We start from the raw sequence: 20,459 nt of genomic DNA on the forward strand, positions 1-20,459 counted from the left end.
CACATTAACACACAAACCTAGTCTTAAGCACACTTCAGAGGACTTAAAGTTATGCCACTTCAGGGCAGGTTTCTTTCTGATCCATCTTACCCATTACTGTGTGGCCTTTCCCCACAGATGAGCTGCCTAAGTTGCATTCCTCCAGCTTCCCAGGATGCTGTGTCGCCTTCCCCACCCTCCTGTTCTATATGGACAAACTTTCCACCCCCTGAACTCTATGGCCCAGGGGGTGGTTGTAGCACCAAGCCAACTGCCCCTCCCATCTCCAGGGTTGTGACCTTCCCAGGGGTGCAATCCCATGCAAATAGCCCACAGAGCCCATACCAGCCAGCCAGGGCGCAGGGCATGGGCAGGGCCAGGAGTGCAGTCTAAGGGAAGGGGGGAAGGATAAGGTAAGGGGCCAGATTGGGCCCCCCATAAGTTGGGGCTTCCTTCCCAGGGCAGGGACAGTAGCTCCCCCAAAAGTGCCTTCCCTTACTGCTCCCATGTCCCAGCCACCCCAGGAAGTACAACCAGCACCCCCCAGACCCGAATCCCAATTTATTAAAACTTCTTTAAGTTACTTCCTCTTTATTTCTTTTTCAATTCTTTTCTTTCTTTCCACTCCCTTTTTATTTTATCCATTAGTGTCTGACTTCTTCCATTCACTGCCCTTCCCCGACCCCCATTTCCTTTCCACCTACCATTTTATTACCTACCCCCATCACATTAACTCTTCTCCCAGTTTCATATTCCCACCCCCATGCCATCTCTCAAACCCCTACCTTGAGCAGGGATAGGAGCCTGCCTAGATTCACCAGCCCTGTAGTGGCAACTCACAGCTGTAGCTCCTAGTTAGGTCCCTGTTCACCAGTTGTCTAGTGGCAAGTCACAACTGTGCAGATGAGGGACAATCAAAGAAGGTTTTTAGCCTTAAGGCAGGAACGGGCAATTATTTTGGGTGGAGAGACACTTAACAAGGTTTGGCCCTGCCCATTAACAGTTGCCCTGCCCCCTGGTTGCCATCTTGGAGGTGGAAGTCCTACCCCTAACCCCTGACCTTTGCCACCAGAAGGCCTCCCATTGCCCTCCAGAAATGCTCCTTTTGGGGTGGAAGTGGGGGTTTGCTATTTTAAAACCAGAAAAAAAAACATACACTAAAAGTCAAACACCTACTATAACATATTTTAATTTTATTACAAACAAAAATTTGATTTGTGTTTGCATACTGTATATAGAGGTGATTGCATAATAATTCAAAAGTTAATCCTTAGTCTTGTATATTGTGGAGTGGAGGGCGATGTGTGTATGGTGGGGCTTGGGGAGGTGTATGTGGGGTGGTTAGTGAGGGGGAGTCACTGTGTGGGGGGGACATGGGGTATATTAGGGGTTGTGTATATGTTGGGGCATGGTGTGGGTGTGTGGCATTTGTAGGATGTGAGGGAGGTTAAGGGGATGTAAGGACCTCCCCACACTCCCCACATGGTGTAGCAGCTGGTGGGGGTGATGATGCCCGGCACCAGCGCTGGTGCCCAGCAGTGCACAGCAAGACATGCAGCCCCTGCAGGGCCATCTCTATTGCCAGCGCTCCCTGCCACACATGCACAGTCCCCCATACTCCTGTGTGGCACGGGAGTGAAGCCCCAAGCTCTGGTGCTGGCTGCTTTCCCTGCCCCCTGTTGTGAAGGCAGCCAGCACCAGCGCATGGGACTTTCCTCCCATGCCACACCATTGCAGGGGCCACATATGCATGGCAGGGAGCACTGACAATAGACAGCCCAGTGGGGGCTGCGCTTCTCGCCACAATGTGCAGCGCTGGGCAGAGCCACACACCGCTGGGCACAAGCACCCTCACCTGCAACTGCCACTGCTGCCTGTGGGGCTGCACACCATAAAAAGAGGGTGGGGGGGCGGGGGCCCTTACATTTCCCCCCCCCACTTCATACCCTCATGCTGCCCATCCAAGCTCTGTGCTGCAGCCACCCCTCTGGGCACAGGCTCTGCACTGGTGCCAGGTCCACGTTCCTGCCCAGCTACAGCTCTGCCCCCACCCTCGCCACTTCCCTACCTGGTGGCTGGAGCAAGAAGGTCGCCAGGGAAGCTGAGCAGGTCCCCAGTGGCTGCAGCAGCAGCCCTGCGTGAAAGCTGCATGCTGGCCTGGCCAGGCTCTTCTGTCCACAAGGGTGGCAGCGAGGTGTAACAGGGCATGTGTATATGTGGGTGCCTCACTCCCTCCCTCATGAGCAGAAGGGATGGGTGGGGTACAATTCATTGCTGGGCACTGTGGCCCAAATGAAAGTGCGTGGTGGGCCGGATTCAGCCCACAGGCCAGATTTTGCCCACCCCTGCTCTAAGGTCTGACTGCTGCAAACTCCAGCTAGCACTGTCATCGATCAGTATGTGAGCAATGTGTAACAAGGCTCTTTAAAGTGGAGGGGTAGGCCATTTAGTCTGTCTCTCTTGCAGTAAACACACTGCTTCTCTTCATATATTCTCTAATGTAAAATTAGGCTCAGTCCAGCCTAATTTTAAATGCCTGCTGCTTCCTTTAGGATTTGGAACTGTCTAAAAAACCCCAAACTAATATTTTTTTCTCTCCTTTAGTCTTTACATACTTCTGAGTTTTACTCTTGGTTAAATAAAAAAAAAAAATCATAACAGCAATTAAGTCATCCTGGGCCATATTGCATATACACCAGATTAAATTTAGATAAAGGTGCCATTGTTATTTTCTTTCACACTCACAAATCCAGCTGGACCCAAGGCGGCAATAGGCATGTACATGCAACACCACAGTAATTGATTTCTATTCCTTTGATTGTATTTGACTGAACATCTCTGTAGGGTGTTTGTGTCATGATTATGTTTAGAAAGGAGATGTTGCTGATTTAGCTGGCAGCATTTTTACATTGTAATAATTAGGTTCTGTAATGCAGTGCTTTAGAAGCACTGGTATGATAAGGATGATATTGCTTTAGAAACACTATTCAAGGAAAAATCCTTAGTAAGGCCAAGAAGCCTTTTCAAGACAAGGACAGACCTGTTGACAAATATGTTTTCTTTAAATGCCTAAAAGGAGCAGCTATTAGAAGCATTTTGCAAAAAGTAAATGAAAGGAAAAAATTAGACATACAATCAATTTGAGGACAGGTTTGGTTGGAAACGGGCATTTGTTACTGTTCATTTTTGGTTTTTTCCTTACAGTTTTATTGGTTCTTTCTGTAAATTAAGCTCAAGATTAATTGCACTAATAACATTCTGAATTACTGAATCAATAAACATCCATGCTAACCTGAGTATCAGAGCTGTGTCAGGCCAGCAGCAGTGCACAGGACAGCGGTGGCTACTGAGTCCCCATGGTGGCAGCTATTTCTGTGCACACTCTCCCTCTTCGCACACCATGGCAGCACTCAGTTACAATACTGACTATTATGCTAGCTGTGTAAAAAGCAAAATTAAACCGTTTGGACCTGAGAGTTATGAATGGTACAGTCAGTTCTGGATAACCCAGATAACATCATAAAGCCCCCAAGAACAGATAAAAATGGGAACCCTACAAAATCCATTGTCTAACTCCGGGGCGGGCAATTATTTTGGGCAGAGGGTTGCTTACTGAGTTTCGGCAAGCCATCAAGGGCTGAATGACAGGCAGCCCAGGGCAGATTAATATTATTTTTCTATATTTTTTTAGGGGCCCTGCGGACTGGATAGGATGGCCTGGTGGGCCGCATCCAGCCTCTGGGCCACAATTTGCCCACCCCTGGTCTAACTTGTTAAACTCTGAAACTGGGAAACATGTTTCCATTTAGAAAAGATGTGGGTAGAAATTTGCAAACTATTTTTAAAAAGGCAGGTGCTACGACCCTGGGGTCACCTCCTCTGTTGCTGTGGCTGAAACATGCTGCCCATTCCCTGAGCTACCACAGGCCAGATCCAGTCTCTTCGTGGGCTGGATTCATCCCACAAGCCGTAGGTTGCCCTCTCCAGTATTTGGCTACCTAATTAAGAGTTAATGACAAAAATAATGGCAGTTTTGAAATCTCATCTGTTGTTGCCCAATATAGTTTTCTTTCCTTTGGTACATACCTCAAAATGAGTTGTCTTGATAAGGTCCTTTCAGAGGAGGCTGTTAGTGATAAATAAGCCTCCATTAGCTTAAACCCCGAAACACGAAAAGGTAATGGAATGATTTTGTTTTATATAAAAACAACTGCTGCAAAGCTTGCAAACAGAGAAAGCAGTTACTTTGTCTGCTTTTTGGTCTGACATTTAAGAGTGTAGCCAGGAAAGTCTGAATTGAAAATATCAGCATTAACCACAATGGGAAATTTTATTAAAGGGATCTAGGGAGGGCTTTTTGTTTTGTTTTTCGAATGCATTGAGCATTTGCCATTAGAAAGCTTCCAACAGACTGTTATTTTGTAGAGACAGGGCTAATGAAAGCAGCAGCTTTCACTAAAAGGAACTCTGAATTCTTTGCCGCTGAACACAGGTAGCCTTTGAGGTGTCTAGTGTGCTCCTGATGTGAAAGATCTCTAGACAATCCTTCATAGGATTTTTTGCCTGTCAGTCAGATATTATCATCCACACAAACCAAGCAATCCTGGTTTTGGTGAATAGTTCTGATGCTGTTTCTGTACTTAAATATTTACAGATGTCAGAAGTAGCTTGAACAGTCAGAAATGGCACTGTCCCTATTTATAACAGGGTTGATTTTATTTTATTTTTGGGGGACCTACGGAGGTATGAATCAGGAGTACCACCACTGAAGCTGTAAGTGGTAAGAGTGCAGTCTGGTTCTGGTCCAGTGTCTCCATCGATTGCCCAGATGAACTGTTCATTTCTCCTCTCACCTTATGAAGCATGAGGGAGGTCCTTTGCTCAGTACGGATCTTTTTTCTGATCATTTTAAATTCAGAGCGAGTTTCATTAGTAATTATTAATACGTAGCTATGTATCTTTTGCACCCTGGACCTTGCAAATTCATAGACAAAGCTCACAGAAGCTCAGAGAAGAACATAGTCATGGTAGGAGAGGCCCTGTGTGTGCCATGGTATGGAGATGTGCTTGTATCTATGCAGCTGAGGGGTCTTTTGAAAAGATACTTTCCTCCCAACACAAGGAATTGGGAGCATCCTTTAATGTATGAAACATGTTCTTCTATGATGCTTTGTACAATTTAATACTCATTTTTTGTAAGTACCTCAAATACATTTTTACCTAAATGTGCTTTCCTTTTGATCACTGCTGGCCTCATTTTTAACCTAAGCTCATCACTCACCTTATTACGTTTTCACCATCTAATTTGATTTAAAGGGAGGTTTTTAATGCAGTGTGCTCATTACATTGTTAATGTTTCCATTAAGCTTAGGATCTCAGCAAGGAATGTGTTGCCTCATCTTTCAATTTTGCTTCCTGCTTCCTCCACTCCCATCTTCTTAATTCCCCATCTATTTTCGCATTTCCGCATCCCTGATTTTTGTGCTGCCTTCTATGTGCAGAATGCTCTCTCCATGTCTGTTAAAACCAAGCCATCTCCATCCCCTCATCCATCTTCTGCCTGCCTCTTTTCCTTCAAGATGCAAAGTAACATTAATTTAGGGTAAGAAGTAAAAATCAAGTTTATCAGGATCATCATGTATATGCCTCACAGAGTAACCTGGTGGCTTCACTGTTGAAGCATTGTGGTACACTGGTATATCTGCGTGAATTAATGAATTCTGTTTTGATTTGTAAATAACATGGTTGTGGTTTCGAGGGAGGGGAACAGAGGTGTGCCCTTCTTTTTCTCTGTTATCTACAGCAAAAGCCGTGTTATCCGGCACTTTACCATACAGAACGCTCCACTAGCCGGCATCTGTCAATGCAAATCTTCCTTCCAAGGGACGCGGCAAAAGTGAAGTCCCATTTCTGGTTTCGCCACCACTTCTTCCTTGTGGACCACAGCCCGGGGCAAAGCAGACTGCGCAGGGCCCCCCCTCCCTGTCCCCTGGCACACTGATGCCAGGGAGTGAAAGCCTGGGTGCACCAGCCACGGCATATTTGATTAACCGGCATATTTGATTAACTGGCATCCCCCATTCCTCCTGGGTGCTGGATAACAGAGTTCTTACTGCAATTCCTTTCTATTCTGTCTTCTCTTCTTTGCACTCATCCTGCTTATGCTGTCACATGTCTTCCCCCAAAATCCTATTCCCCTTCTACTTTGTTTCTCCTCTTACTTTTTTCTTCATTTATCTTCTAGGTCCATTTTGATTATTCCCCTTTTCCACTGTCATATATTTTGGCTTCCCCACCTATTAACATTAATTTTGCAATGCATTCCCCATATTCCATGTTTCTCCCACAAAAACATCTCTGTTGTGGCCTCTCTGACACTACTGTGTAAATATTTGCTGCCATCTACTGCAGATGTGTAAGTATTGCATCTATGGAAGTAAACTGTGCTGACCAATCAGGGTATTGTCCTTAATAAAATACAGAAATCTTATCCAACATTGTGCATGCTTATGAGTGTTTTTTTGCATCCAAGACTAGCTTGACCAGTTTTCAAAGTCAAAGATTGAAATCCCTTCCTAGCATGGGAAGGAGGGATTTTATGTCTTCTTCAGCAGTCCCTCACAGTTGAGGATGATAGTCTTCCATTACTATCTTATCTCTATGCTAAAGATGGCTGATGAAGCCTATCTGGGATCATACTGCAGCTTGGACATGTGTTTCCATGTGGAGTGGGTGGTACTGGATTCTTGACTTGGTCCACAACACACTGTTTCTGCCACTCCCACTTTTCTACCTCCTGTTGTCAGTTATGTATGAAGGGTTCAGACAGGTGCAGGATGCATTTAGGTTAGGAAAATGTCAAATCAAGAGGGAGCCCAGCTAACTGTGCTGGTTCCACAGTCAAGGCATCAGGACTGCCATGAACCTACAGTCCAGTTAGCTAAGAAGTCTTCCTCCAAGAAGACACCTGAGAGAGTTTTATAGCTAGGAAATTAAAACATCACTGCCTGGATCCTGGGGACTTGGAAACATGGGATTTAGCATTGGGATTTAACTGGTGTACGCAGAGTCTACTGTATTCACCAGTACTCTCCCAGTGGAACAAGAGACTGGTATCCACTCAAAGCCAGAATGGAGCCACTTGTAAACCCTTGCTCTTATCTCCCAGTATCCCCACCTTGTTAGTGAGTTTATGACACTCTCTGTGGTGAGTCTGCATCCACATAATCATTTGGGTATGGTCTGGGATGGGTTTTTTTTAATCTCCTTGCATCACCTATCACATTTTCTATTGCTCAAAAGTAAAAAATACTAAAGTAGGAGGTATCTTTTGAATAAATAAGTTATTTTTCTTCCTAATTAATTGTATGCCTTTTCTCCTAATAAACATATATATGCTTTTACACCTATGTAGTGTAAATCTAAAAGTACACAAATATGCCCCAATACGTAATGACCTCAGTATAGTGCAGAATACTCCTTTATAGTTTAATGTCATTAGAATAAAGAACACTTAATCCCTTTTAAAAAGTCCTCAGCAGGCAACTAATTCCAGGAAAATAATCTTACCAATAAATAAAGATGTAACCTAGCAGAGCACCTTTAAATCTACCAATTCAGATCTTAATGTCCAGCTCAGTAGCTTTCAGTCCTCCCCTAGAGTATTTGTGCTGGGGTATGATGAAGTCTTTGTAGAACAGAGCCTCCAAATGGGTACACTTAAAAGCATTCCCAAAAGTATCAGATGCTCTGCACAGTAGCTCAGTACAAAGGAAGGCAAGGATTCTTTGTATTTGCTTTTGGTGCCACAAGGGGAGTTCTCATGCTCAGGTCCTGCATGGCCCTGGTGCATATAGCTAAAATAAAATCCCAAACAGTATTTCTACCCTGATTTTTTTTTTTTTCCTACCCTGATTCCTATTTTCTGTTCATTGAGGGCTTGGAAATGGCCACTTTGGGTTAGAAACAGAATTAACAGCAGGCACTCTGTGCTTGCTTGCTCTTGAAAAGCATTGTTCATCCTTTGTACTGCCTACTCTGTGCTCTCCAGATGCACCCTCATTCATCCTTTTATCAAAGTATGATCATAAATGCTCCCAGGAAGTACCAGCCTAATATATGGCTTGACTACAGTAATTGTGTGCAATGCATGAATGTTCTACTGGTATTTTTTGTAGAAAGGATTCAATTTTCATTGATAAAAAGGCATGAGTGCCCACATCCCCATCTCTCCTAGATATATAATTGCAACCTGAGTCGCTCACTATAAGATCAATTAGGAAATAATTGGAAATATTTTTGTTTCCTTTTGGTGCCCCTTCTGGTTCTGTCTTAATTGTTTATTTGTCAGCTTTGGGGGGCTATTGGAAGTTCCTACCTGCTGCACAGGGGAGGCATGAGTGGGTGGGAGAGGACATGTCACAGGATCCAGCCCTAGGACTGAAGATATGGGGAAACTGTGCAAAAGCAGCAGGGGCTCAGTTGCTTCAGGGTAGGTCTGTTCCTATCAGTTGTACTCTGGCTTTGTGCAGGAGGATGTATTGTCAGGAGAGGAGCTGGCCCTAAAGGAAAGCACATTTGGCTATTGTTCCCTTGTTATCTGAAAGTGTCAGATTCCTGTTTTGACAGTGGTATTTTTCTTTTTTCATTCTTCTTAATTAGTCACTCCACATAGGGAAGCTGTTAAACATCCCTAAGCAACTCCCCACATGGTTGAAGCCAGCAGGATTTGTTAAGGATCTATTTAATCCTGGTATAAGGTTGGAAAAGTATTTCCTTAGGCAACCTGATCTCTGCTTCAGTGTTTTGCTTCAATTCTGTGAGCAATGAAACCTCAGTTTTTAAGCTAATAAGCTCTGCTTTCTTTCTGCTGGGCATGATTCTGCATGGGGACCTCTTCCAACATGAATTTACATACACAAAAGATGTTCAACCTCTCCACAAAGAGGAAGGAGGTTGACTCAGCTGTACTGTTATCCATCCATGCTGGCAGTTCAACTTAGAGCACAGGTAGAGATAGACTAGGAAGGGATCTGCTGTGCTAGTACTTTTATCTCTGCTTACCTCGCCTGCAGGGAAAATTCCAGCTTTCTATATGTTTCACACTCACTTAATTAGTAGAAGCCTGTGAATATTTAAAAAGGCCATCCATTGGCAGCAAACCTTGTTCATTTCTCTAAGCAGCCTTAAAGGAATTAGAGTTAGGATCCAAGAAGCTGTTCTCCTGGTATCTAGCATAATAGAAATCATCCTACATGTATGGCCTACTTTAGGATACACAGTTCTCACAAAACAAATGATGTAATTTCTGTTGATATGAGATTTGCCTTGGGTACCTTTTGGTTTAGTAGCCTGTCTGAGAATTGTTTCTGTTGAGCTATAGTTGTAGTATTACATTTTTTCAGTGATTATACAATTTAGTAGGGTTAAAATTGAGTGAGAGGGAAAATACTAAACTGGTGACTGACTGACTGATAACCGTAAGAAAAAGAGGTGACACGCTTGCATTCTAATTTGTTTCCATAAACCACACCATTATTTTTGCTACTGTTCTGGCAGAGCTACTTGCAGCTGAGCCAGAGCCCAGACCATGGCTAATCTGTGGTCATAACAAAATAAAAAACAGACTTTGAAGAGCTTTTTTTGGTTGACTTTTATGCCATCATTGTAATTGTACATTTCTACATACTAGCCATCTCCAAAGGCAAACCTGGGAATTTTTAACTTGCTCTGCTCTATAGTTATAATAGAAATGACATATCCAATAGGGAGTTGCGTGCAATATTATTTCTTCCAATACTGGATCCAAATATTTAGCCAAGTTTCAGATGTTACAAATTATTGTAACTGTCTATTCCTGAATGTTTTTGCTGACAGTACACTGGTCAAACAAGAAAACATCAAATGTGTGTCATTGTGTTGTTTGGCTTTTAAATCCCCATTTTGAGAGCCTTAGAGATTAGTGGCTATAACCTTAGCTTTCAGTAGCCTAATCCCTATTTCTTCATGCCTAACTGAATTTCAGTTCAGTTATTGTTTTCATTTATCACATTCTGGTACAGTGTGTTCAAGAAAGAGAGTTCATGCAAAGTCCTGTAAAATGCTGATAATTTATTTTTTTATGGGAAGTAAAAAATTCTCAGGAGATTTGCTTAGAGTGCCAAGCATTATACAAGTCAAATTCACAATGTTTCCCGTGGTCATAAAGACCCACTGTTATAGAACCTGGAAACTTGACACAGAGACTGGAAGTAATTGCCTAGAGAGAATTTTTGTTCCAAACTCTGGCACTGATCATAAAAAAACAAAGACATAAATTACAAATCTGGAAACTGAAAGTATATGGACCATAGGAAAATTCCTTTCATGCAGCAGCATTGTAGACAGGAGAAAGGGGAGGGGGCATTTATTAACTAAATATATTGATGCCAGTTTCCTGAAAAGATATTGATTATATCTCTTGTCCGTGTTTGGGTAACAATGCCTGGCAGGAAGTATTTGCATCAGTTTTAAATGTTAGAACTTCAGTGTTGACATCCAAAAGCACTTGATGCAACATCTGCTTTTGTTTTGTGAGTATTCTGCTTTCTCATGATTGGATAAGCACCACAAACTATGGGTTTCTCCATCTAGACTTTATTAAAAGGTGAATATGGAACCTTTTCCCCACATGGAGTTGAGCTACTATAGAGCTGCTAAGTCAAAATAAATATAACATAAATCTGAGACACCTATAGGTGGACTGTCCAAGGATCCCAGAAGGGTTTTATCAGCGTCTTACAGTTTTCCAAAACATTTACTTCTTTCATTGAAATGGCCATTTTTGTTCCTGATTTACATAGATGAGAAATAAGGAAAGTAAGGAAGACTATTTTTTCTTTGTATATAATATCAGATGCCTATGAAATGTGGCAGACTACTGTCTTATTGAGTGCATGTGCTGTGTAGTAGAAACAGAGCTATTCTTGTCTCTGAAATAGGTTCACATGAGTACTCCCCCCCGCTTTTTTTCCTCCAATATAAGTTTTTAATTAAAAAATCTTGTAAGTTTAAATTTTCATGTTGGTGCAAACTTCTGTAAATCATCTAACTTTTAGAGGGTTGTGTTCAGCAGTTTCAGAAAATAATGGCCTTTTAAAGATGCCTCAACTTTAGCACCTAAACTTATCAGTCACTTGAAAACTGAGTATAATACTGTGCAGATATCCATGCAGTGTAAATACTGGCATTTAAAATATATAGTTGTGTTTCATTGTTATTGTCAAGTTCTTTGATTTTAGGAGCTTTTATTAAGGTAAGGCATGTTTATTTACATTTGTATGACAAAAATGTTTTTAAGTTTTGGATAACTATGTTTGAGAAGCAAAATATATGGAGGTTGCGTGTTTCATAATATTCCTGAGACAGTCCTGCTTTCAGTTCTTTGTAAATGGAGAATTTTGTGGCATTCATGCCACTTGCAGACATTCAAATTTTACTTTTTCTGTTTCACCACAGCTATCAGCTTTTTACGTCAAGAGTGACTGGTGGATCATGAAATCAGTTTAAAGATCAACAGCAAATTAACATTAAATTAAAGATTTAGAAAATCAATTATGTCATGAGGATTGAAGATTCTTTCCTAATGATCTTGCTGAACTCAGAAAGGGAAAACAAGAGCTTTTGATACTTATTTTCTCAGTGGTTTTAGGCAAATCTATCAGTGTCCCTGTTTCCCTGCGGAGAAATTTGAGGCAACACTACCCTTCTACATACCTTGAGCAAGTCCTGCACACGTACATACGCTTCATTAATATTACCATCTTGTTTCCATTATAATTTTTCTCATACATTGGCTTGACATTAATTGCAGTGTTCATGTAATGGGTCTGTGTCATGTCTATATGATGGAGAATGGTAATTAAAAGCACTGAAGCACCATAGGGCAGAATAAGGCTGCCACAAAAATTAGGATATGTTCACACTATAGTGACTGAATTGTCTTGTAGACCAGGGGTGGGCAAAGTACAGCTCACAGACCAGCCTGCCAGCTAATTGCATCCATCCAGCAGCTCTTTGCATGGGGCCGAGCCCCGCCTGCTTCTGCTCAGGACAGCCCATGCCACACTCCCACCTGCACCCGCCAATGGCCTCAGCCCTAGCCCACACATGCAGCTTTCTGGTGGGGCTGCTCCCGCTGTGCCCAGTTACTGCTCGGCTCCTTCTCATCCTCCTGCCCCTACTGCACTGCTCTGGCAGCAGGCAGTGTGGGGAAGCAGGAGCAGATGTGGGGACATGTTCTGGGGACTGCAGGCCTGGGGTAACGGGTGGATGGAGTTGCAGCCCCCAGTGCACAAGGCTCCAGTTCCAGCTCCCAGCCACCTTTCACCCACTCAGCCACCCAGTGTGATAAGTAGTTCTGTAGCTTAGGCAGCACAGAATTTGGTGCAGGGTGCCAAAGCCTAAGAAGTGAGGTCTGTGCCTAGTGCAGGGACAGACATCATACATAAATCAGTTTAAGTAATCAGAAACTGGTTTAAAACTGTACCAGAACAGATGTTCAGTGCACATAAACCAGTTTGAAAATGGCTGAGATAAACCTGGTTGAATGTAGTATCAGACTTAACTGATTTGGGTCAAACCCACTTATGCAATGTCTGTCCCAGACCCCTTGCTGGTTTAAGTTAAACCAGACTCCCCCAGTACCCCTGCATGTTCTCTGGGATGGGCGGGGATCTTCTCCTCCACAGTAGGACTGGCCTCTCCCCTCTGCTTCCTGGGTGGAGCTCAGCAGAGACTGCAGACATCTGCCTGGCTTCCCCCTGCTCCCCCTCCCCACTCCTTGCTAAGCAGGGATTACCCCATCCCCTCTGCCTTACACAAACACCTCTCAGCATTAGGTAGCAGCAGACCACATGCTGTGTATGGTCAGTCCATGCTATGAGAAACGAGACAAAGGCAGAATCAACAGGTAGCTGGTAATGTCTCTGTGTTCATTTTTTTTCCATGCCGGGCTGGTCAGAAGGGAGGAGGGTCCCTCTCTAATCAGAACGTCTTGGCGTGGCTCCCTTAGCTCAGCACTGTGAAAGGGAATGGAGAGTTGCCCTAGCGCACCCCGCCCTCTAGCTTCTAGCCTGAGCCACTTCAGATATGTGCCTGCATTTCTGGGATGTCTGTGCACTTACAAACTGATTAAGCCGAGCCAGGTTGTACTAACTTGCAAAAATTGAATCGATTCAGACTCAGGCTTTTTGAACATCTGCCCCTAGCCTAGGGGGTTATCGCATGCTAAACTACATTTGCCATGGCTAGACTGCTACCAATACCTGGTGAGGTAACTCTTTTGAAGCTAGCTTGGATATTTCCCTACTATGTTGCAGTCGCAGCAGGGACTGCAGTTCAAATTCTGTCTGTGCATGTAATAATACATATAATGTGGAAATATATTTTTTTGACTTCAAGATGACCTTATTAGACATGGATTTAAGTAGAAAAGCCTGGCTCCACAAAGTCAGCGGTAAAGCTAGTGTTTCATATTCCAGTGTTTCCATGTATCAGATCCAAATGTTGGATTTATCCCACTGGGGATATATGTATTGTATGCAACATGGGTATGTGAATTCAGGTTTGGAGGGTGAACACATTACAGTTTAAAGCATGTTTGCAACAGAAGTCTTTATTTTGGCTATACTTCAGTGAGTACATTATTGTATATATAAACAACTGAAGGAAAAGTTTAGTTGTTGTTAAATTGTAGCTGAGGATTTCAGCACCATGTTTCTCTTGTCTCACGTGTTTTATTCCATTTGTCTCCTTTTTTTGTTCCTGCTCTTCATTCTAGTTCCTTTGGGTGAACCACAGATCATTAAGTGCAGATCACCTGAGATGGAGACATTTTCTTGCCATTGGACTGATGGAGATGTTCACAACCACACTGCTCCAAGAACAATGCAACTGTTGTACATGAAAAGGTAAAAAATCATACGAAACAAGAAACCCCCCACAGTCCAGCATTTCAGTGTGCCTAATAGTGACTGCATTGCTCATAAGAACACAGATATTTTCATGTCATAGAACAGACTGAAAAGGCTCAGTATAAGAGCATGTTTTACAATCTTAATTGTCAAATGTCTTGCAGTGGCTAATAGTGATTGTGGCAAATGATTAAACATGGGAGGAATTAGTCTTAATAAAAGCAGGTCTGAGCTGTGTATATGTGTATATGTAGTCAGAACATTGGCAATATATATATATATGTATGTATTTAAATTACTGTGTTGTCTTTCTAGGGGTGATGAAGAATGGAAAGAATGTCCTGATTATGTAACTACTGGAGAAAATAGCTGTTACTTCAATACATCTTACACCTCTGTTTGGATACCTTATTGTGTTAGACTTGCCAATGAAAATAAAGTGTTTGATGAGAAATGTTTCAGTGTTGATGAAATAGGTAATTTTTTTCATGCATTTTAAGCTGCTTTATTTTTTTCTCCTGGTGTATAGATTTTGTTTACTGTACCTTTTTGCATTAATTTTGGAGGTCTGTATATTTAAATTCTCAGTGCAGTAAGATTAACCTTAAAATGCAATCTGCAAAATGGGACAGCATTAGGAAATACTATCCAAGTTGGAAGAATACATGCATGATAAAGGCTAATGTGTAGCTTCTTTTTAAGATGCATTAGGAAATGATTCAACAAGTCAATGAGCTCCCTTTTCAAGTTTAAAATACCACTGCTTTCTCAAGTATGTTGAAATGTGTCAGTCTGAAGCCCTCACGCTGAAGCATCAGTAACAGATAATGCATATTTATGTTCTACATGAGCAAGGAGGTTGTTTCAAAGCTGCAAATTTTGGTTCCTTGATTGGTTCCAAATTGGATTAAGAGATAATAGGATAATTACAGCATCATTTGTACTCTGAAGCAATAGAGTTCTTAATTTAGTTTTTGTGAAGACTATGACCTTTTCTGAAATAAATTAACCACTTCTAACTTTTGGGCAACCTGTGTCTCTTACTATGCAGTTGAATGGTTTGTTAATCTGTTGGCTTCAAAACTGTATTTCATTGCCATCCAGAGGCCATAGACTTATCCTCACCAGGAGGTCAAAGTAACATATGAATCTTACACATGACTTTAATTACAGCCAATTAAGTTGATTACAATTATAGCAGTCTAGAACTAGGGCAACATACAAAGTGCATTATGTACCCTCATCACTTCTCGGCCTTTTTTAGGCTAAGATCATGTGTAGTTTCCTGGCTATAGGTTCATATTCATTGCAAATTGTCATGTACATAGAAAGGACACTGTAGTACTATTCCAAAATTGATGTTAACAAGAATCAACATATGTGGGCTGCCCTGTAGTTCAGTTAATAAATAAAACACATTTTACAACAAGCTTTGCGTAACAGTCCTGGGAGTGAGAAGTGATGGAAATGTGGGAAGCAGGGGGATCCTTTGTGTTCTGGACCAGTGAAAAACTGTCGTCTGTTTGAGAATAAATTATGAGAAAGTCTGAAGTTCTCTGTGGAGACCAAAAACAGAACTGCTGCAATGCCATAAGGAATTTTAGTTGAGATTGTGAAAAAACAGATTTAAACCGTAATGTTCTGTGAATGATCCTGGAGTCCCAGCACAGGGAAAACTCCCTTGGATTTCAGCCTAACAAGGGTAGTTTTATTTTATTTGTTTGCAGGGGGAGGGGAGGGTCATTTCCTTTCAAATGCACATTTCAGCAAAAATTAGCTATAAAACACAGGTGGAATAAATCCATTGACTATAAAGAACAAGTGGGTGGTAGCATTAGCATTAACTTTGGGAACAATTTTTGGTCCAGAATTTCGAAATTCTGGAACATAAATCTGATTTTCCAAAATAATGCATTGTCCTGACCCCTGTAAAACCAATATATATTTTTATTATTGAGTTCACTGGGGCCAGGGTTTCACCCTGGAATCAGCAGGTGTGGGCCCTCTAAGTTTCATGTTGAAAATGTCTTCCTCAAATGAAATATGCCTTCCTTGTATCAACTCTTTAGTAATGTTGATGACAACTTTTAGGTTTAGACTGTAATTGCCATAAATGAAATCAGGAACAGTGTTTGGGAAGAATACTGGTTTCAGGCTGAGAACTGGCTGTTTTATTTAAACAAACACTCTGTTTATACAACAGTACTACCTGATCCCCCTATTAATCTCAACTGGACTCTACTTAACATCAGCCTAACTGGGATCCATGTGGATATTCAAGTAAGATGGGAGCCACCACCAACAGCAGACGTTCGTAAGGGATGGGTTACCCTGGAGTATGAGCTGCAGTACAAAGAAGTAAATGATACAAAATGGAAGGAGGTATGAAGGACATTTTTATGTAATAATTATAATACCTTAGGGCAGGGGTGGCCAACCTACAGCATGCATGCCACAAATGCCACAGAAAACTTTGGTGTGTGGTATATGTGACCCAGGTGCCTCTATTTCCAGCATTTAAGGCACAAACTCTATCAGGTACATGTCTAGGGGGTGGGAATGAGAGTGGCACTTCAGGAGGGTTGGGGCTAAACTTGTGGCATGTTAGCCAAAAAGGTTGGCTGCCACTGCCTCAAGGCTTCTCTTGTGCCTTTCTCAGGTGTAGGGAGCATCTATTAATTAAAGCACATTACACCTTCATGTCAAGGCAATCGTTCTAGACTAAAGTTGCCTTACATCTAGAGGTGCACCAATAGATCAGTCTCAAATAGTATCAGCAGCGATAAAAGGAAAATTGGCACTATCGGCAATCAGCTTTTTTTTGGCTGACGTGGCCAATAATGTTGCTGATAAATGCCATGTGCATGTGTGCAACCGCAACGCCACACACAGGTGGCCAGGAGTGCAGCCCGGTAGCATGGAAAGCAGCATCCAGCTGGTACATCTGTTGTGGGGGCAGGAGCGTGAAGGAAGGAAGAGGTGTAGGGGGTGCAGATCAAGGCCCCTGGAGTGAGGGAGGGCGTGGGGCTAATGCTGGGCTTAGGGCAGGGGCAGGCAGTACCCAGCCAGGTCAGGCCAGGGCATGGGACAGAGCTGCAAGCTACTCATCAGGAGACACAGGGAGGGCGGGTGGCTCCTGCTGCTTCACACACCCCAGGAGGAGCAACTGAGGGTATGTGCCCCCAGCTCTATGCACAGGGCGCAGGCAGGCTGCCACTACGGGCTGCAGCCATGGGTGATATCATTGTTCTGTTTGTACTGTGTGATGATTATTATTTGCACTAATGGGTACTTGGCTTTCGAGGCACAAAAGTGACAAGGTTCTTTCTATGACAGTGAAATATGAAAGAGTGAAATCCTAGCCTGAGTCAAGTCAGTGGCAAAATTTATATTGACATCAGAAGAGTTAGAATATTACTTCTGATATTTTTTGCAAAAAATGTCTATTGATATTGGTGTCACAGGGAAGTTTGACACTGAACGTTCGGTTGAGATCTGTCTTTCCAATATAAATTACCTGTTTCATGAGATTATCCTCTGGATAAAGTCCATTGTAGAATATATCATAATGTACCAGGTACCTTTGCACTTCTAACAGTGGTATATAAAGAATTCTAGCATTTTACAAGTTAAATTTATATCTGATCATACTCCAGACATATCAGGATGAGCTTGTCTGATTTTTCTGGTGTACATCAAGTACATTTCTTCCAGTCTGTCTCCCACTTCCATTGAAAACCATTAATTGATACCTTGAAATAATACTATGACTAAGCATCAACTCATGAATGTTCCATATGTAATGCATAGCTTTATACAGAAAAACCAAAAGTATTTTCTGTAAGACTTTTTTTATAATTCCAAATAATGAATCTCTTCCCTCATCTTCCGAGGCACACAGCAAAATTAAACTGGACATAAAACTTAATTAGGCAACAAAGAATGTGAAAACTTTTGTTGTTTATAACCAGTCAGTTTGAACACAGACAGTACATTGGTTTGGAATTATTTCCTGTGGAGTGACTTTTTAATTGTGTTACAGTACTGTAACAAGATTTCCCATAATGTTCATTAAACCAGAATTCTAGTCTGTCTTTATGAAAATTTCCATCAACAATAAAAATAGTAGGTTTTTTTCTGTTTCACAAACATGTGTGATATTTTTCAAATACAGGGAAAACTGTGCCCTGATGTGCAAGCTAGAATATGACTAAATTTCACTTACTGGTAATACACGAAGGAATAATGATCAACAAAGGAGGGGTGGAAGACCTGGAAGGATAAAGATTTAGTTGGATAGACTTAATTTTGTGTAGGTTTTCTTCAGCCTTACTTTTTAAGGATAATTTATTTTACCGTTGATTTCACCACCTGCTGCATTTATAAAATCCTTCAGGATGACACCTGACTGGATTACACTCTTTGCTGTACTATTCTACACTACTATAGTGATGCAAATCATATAGATCAATATGTACCGATGCAGGTTTATACTTAATATTTAACAGAAAATTTTCCAAGGCCTGGAATACGTTCCAAAATCTATTACAGGTTTTTAGTGTTATCGTTCCAATTTAGTTATATTTGGACTTTTAGAGAGGCATACACTCTTCCTGAATAAGTGGATTTTGTAAGATATGCAATGAGTTTGGTGTAGTTTTGCACAGGAAGCATTTTAGTTCATAACATTGGTCCTGCAGAGACTTGTTTCCAGGGCTTCCATGTTACTTTAGCAAGATTGTTATTGGGAAGCCAGTAGATTAGTTTTGAAACATTGAAAGGGCTTCCAGCGTGACATGTGCTGTACATAACATAAAGGTTCCAGGTGAGTAAAAATGCCTGCAGATGTTTACATTTGAACCAACAAGGAATTTGTAACCAAAAACTAAGCATCCATCATTTTATCCTTGCAGCTAGAACCCGTGTGCTCCACAACAGTTCCATTGTACTCTCTGAAGATGGGACGAGATTACGAGATACGAATCCGATCAAGGCAACGGACTTCTGAAAAATTTGGGGAGTTCAGTGAAACCCTTTCTGTGTCTTTTTCTATGGCTAGTGAAGCAGTTCTGTGTGCTGAAGGTGAGTGAGGACAAAGAAGTCTACAATGAAATGAGGCTATAACCATTGATTTGCTTGCCATTGCTTTACTTTGTGTACATCACTTGGGTACACTAGGTGCTCAGGTGACTGCAGTCCAGTCTCTTTGGTGAGGCTGGTTCTCTGGCACTGCAAAAGTTGTCTGTGCTGTGGAATAAGATTAAAAGGTTCAAAAACAAACTCAGCAGAGCTGCTTCCCAACTTGGCAGAAATCAAAACAGTTAATTTTAAGATTATAAAAAACAACTTTTGTCATCCATGCCATGCATGCCAAAGTGAGGACAATCACATATCATGTCAGGGAATAAACTGAGCACAGCAGGGATGAGAAACCATTTCCATGTATGTTTTTACATATGTGGCCAAATGCACTGGAAAGATGGTGTGCCTCCTTCTTGGGGTCCCAGAGATCATCCAGATAGTGGCTTCCTGACTCCCACTTTTCCCTCCCAGTTTTAAAAGAGAGCTTTTTAAAAAGAGAAAGAAATAATGGCTGAAGGGACCCATCCCTTTTCTTTCTTTCTAAAATTAAGGCAGAGCTTTTTCAGGCCTAAGCTGCAGATTTAGTAACTCTTCCAAATTTGGTGTCATTGACCCTTTAATAAGCTATTTTATTCGCTTTTCCAAGTCATTAAGTAGCCTAATTCTAAACCTTTCAAATACAGATTCCCAAAGATACTTCCTTTCACTTCTTTTATCACCATTTTTCATTTCAAGTTCATGTGATCTCTTAACGAAGTTCTGTCCATGTGGCATTGTTCTTTCTGGCCAAGGCAAGTTGAGTTAAAATTTTAAGTAAGATTTGCATCTAAGCATAATATCAAAGAATATTATGACTTCCAAATACATTGTACTAACTGAGTTCCTTTCAGCCCTATTGGTGCATATACCTGCATCCCTCTCACTTCAGTGATGGTCTAAGTTGGTATAAAGGTATTTGTGCCTGGATGAGTTGGCATAACTGGGATATAAATTTGTAATTTTCTGCCTAGGAACAAAATGAAAAACTCAGCAGCAATCACAAGTGTGTCTGACATGATTTATTCTTCTTTATTTGGCATTTCTCCAAATAGAACGTAGACTTCAGGCTGAAATTTTCAGCCTTAAGCTAGGCACTGAAATGCACAGGTAGACACCTGATTTTTCAAAGAAGTTGCACATCTCTAGGTCCCACTTACTTCAATGAGACGTTTGGGAGTTCCATGCATTTTAGAATGGGGCCTCTTATTTCCCTGGCTCTAGATGGATTGAGGCAACTATTAAGTGCACAAGTTAGAAAAAGTTGGCCTAAGAATAAAAAAGCTAAGCTATTAACAGAGCAGGAAGAATGGTGCCTAAAAATACTTTTGTCAAGAAAGTTTGTGTTTCTGTGCTTATATAGAATTTTACAACTATAGACAATATTTCTTAGCCATAAAAATGTGTGAG

The 20,459-nt window shown here is 41.7% G+C and overlaps 1 protein-coding gene across 7 annotated transcripts in view; it reads left to right on the top strand.

Annotated features, from left to right (window-relative positions):
* Window positions 1-20,459, top strand: part of GHR (growth hormone receptor) — a 205,078-nt gene that overhangs the window by 176,562 nt on the left and 8,057 nt on the right. For all 7 annotated transcript variants that reach the window (XM_090038015.1, XM_090038014.1, XM_090038010.1 and 4 more), the window contains 4 exons: window positions 13,799-13,928; window positions 14,247-14,407; window positions 16,135-16,313; window positions 18,845-19,013. In XM_090038015.1, the coding sequence (XP_089894141.1) occupies window positions 13,799-13,928; window positions 14,247-14,407; window positions 16,135-16,313; window positions 18,845-19,013 (639 nt within the window). The remainder of the gene's footprint in view (window positions 1-13,798; window positions 13,929-14,246; window positions 14,408-16,134; window positions 16,314-18,844; window positions 19,014-20,459) is intronic.

Source organism: Crocodylus siamensis, chromosome 3, assembly GCF_052110815.1.
Source record: "Crocodylus siamensis isolate JL-2025a chromosome 3, ASM5211081v1, whole genome shotgun sequence".
NCBI lineage: Eukaryota > Metazoa > Chordata > Crocodylia > Crocodylidae > Crocodylus > Crocodylus siamensis.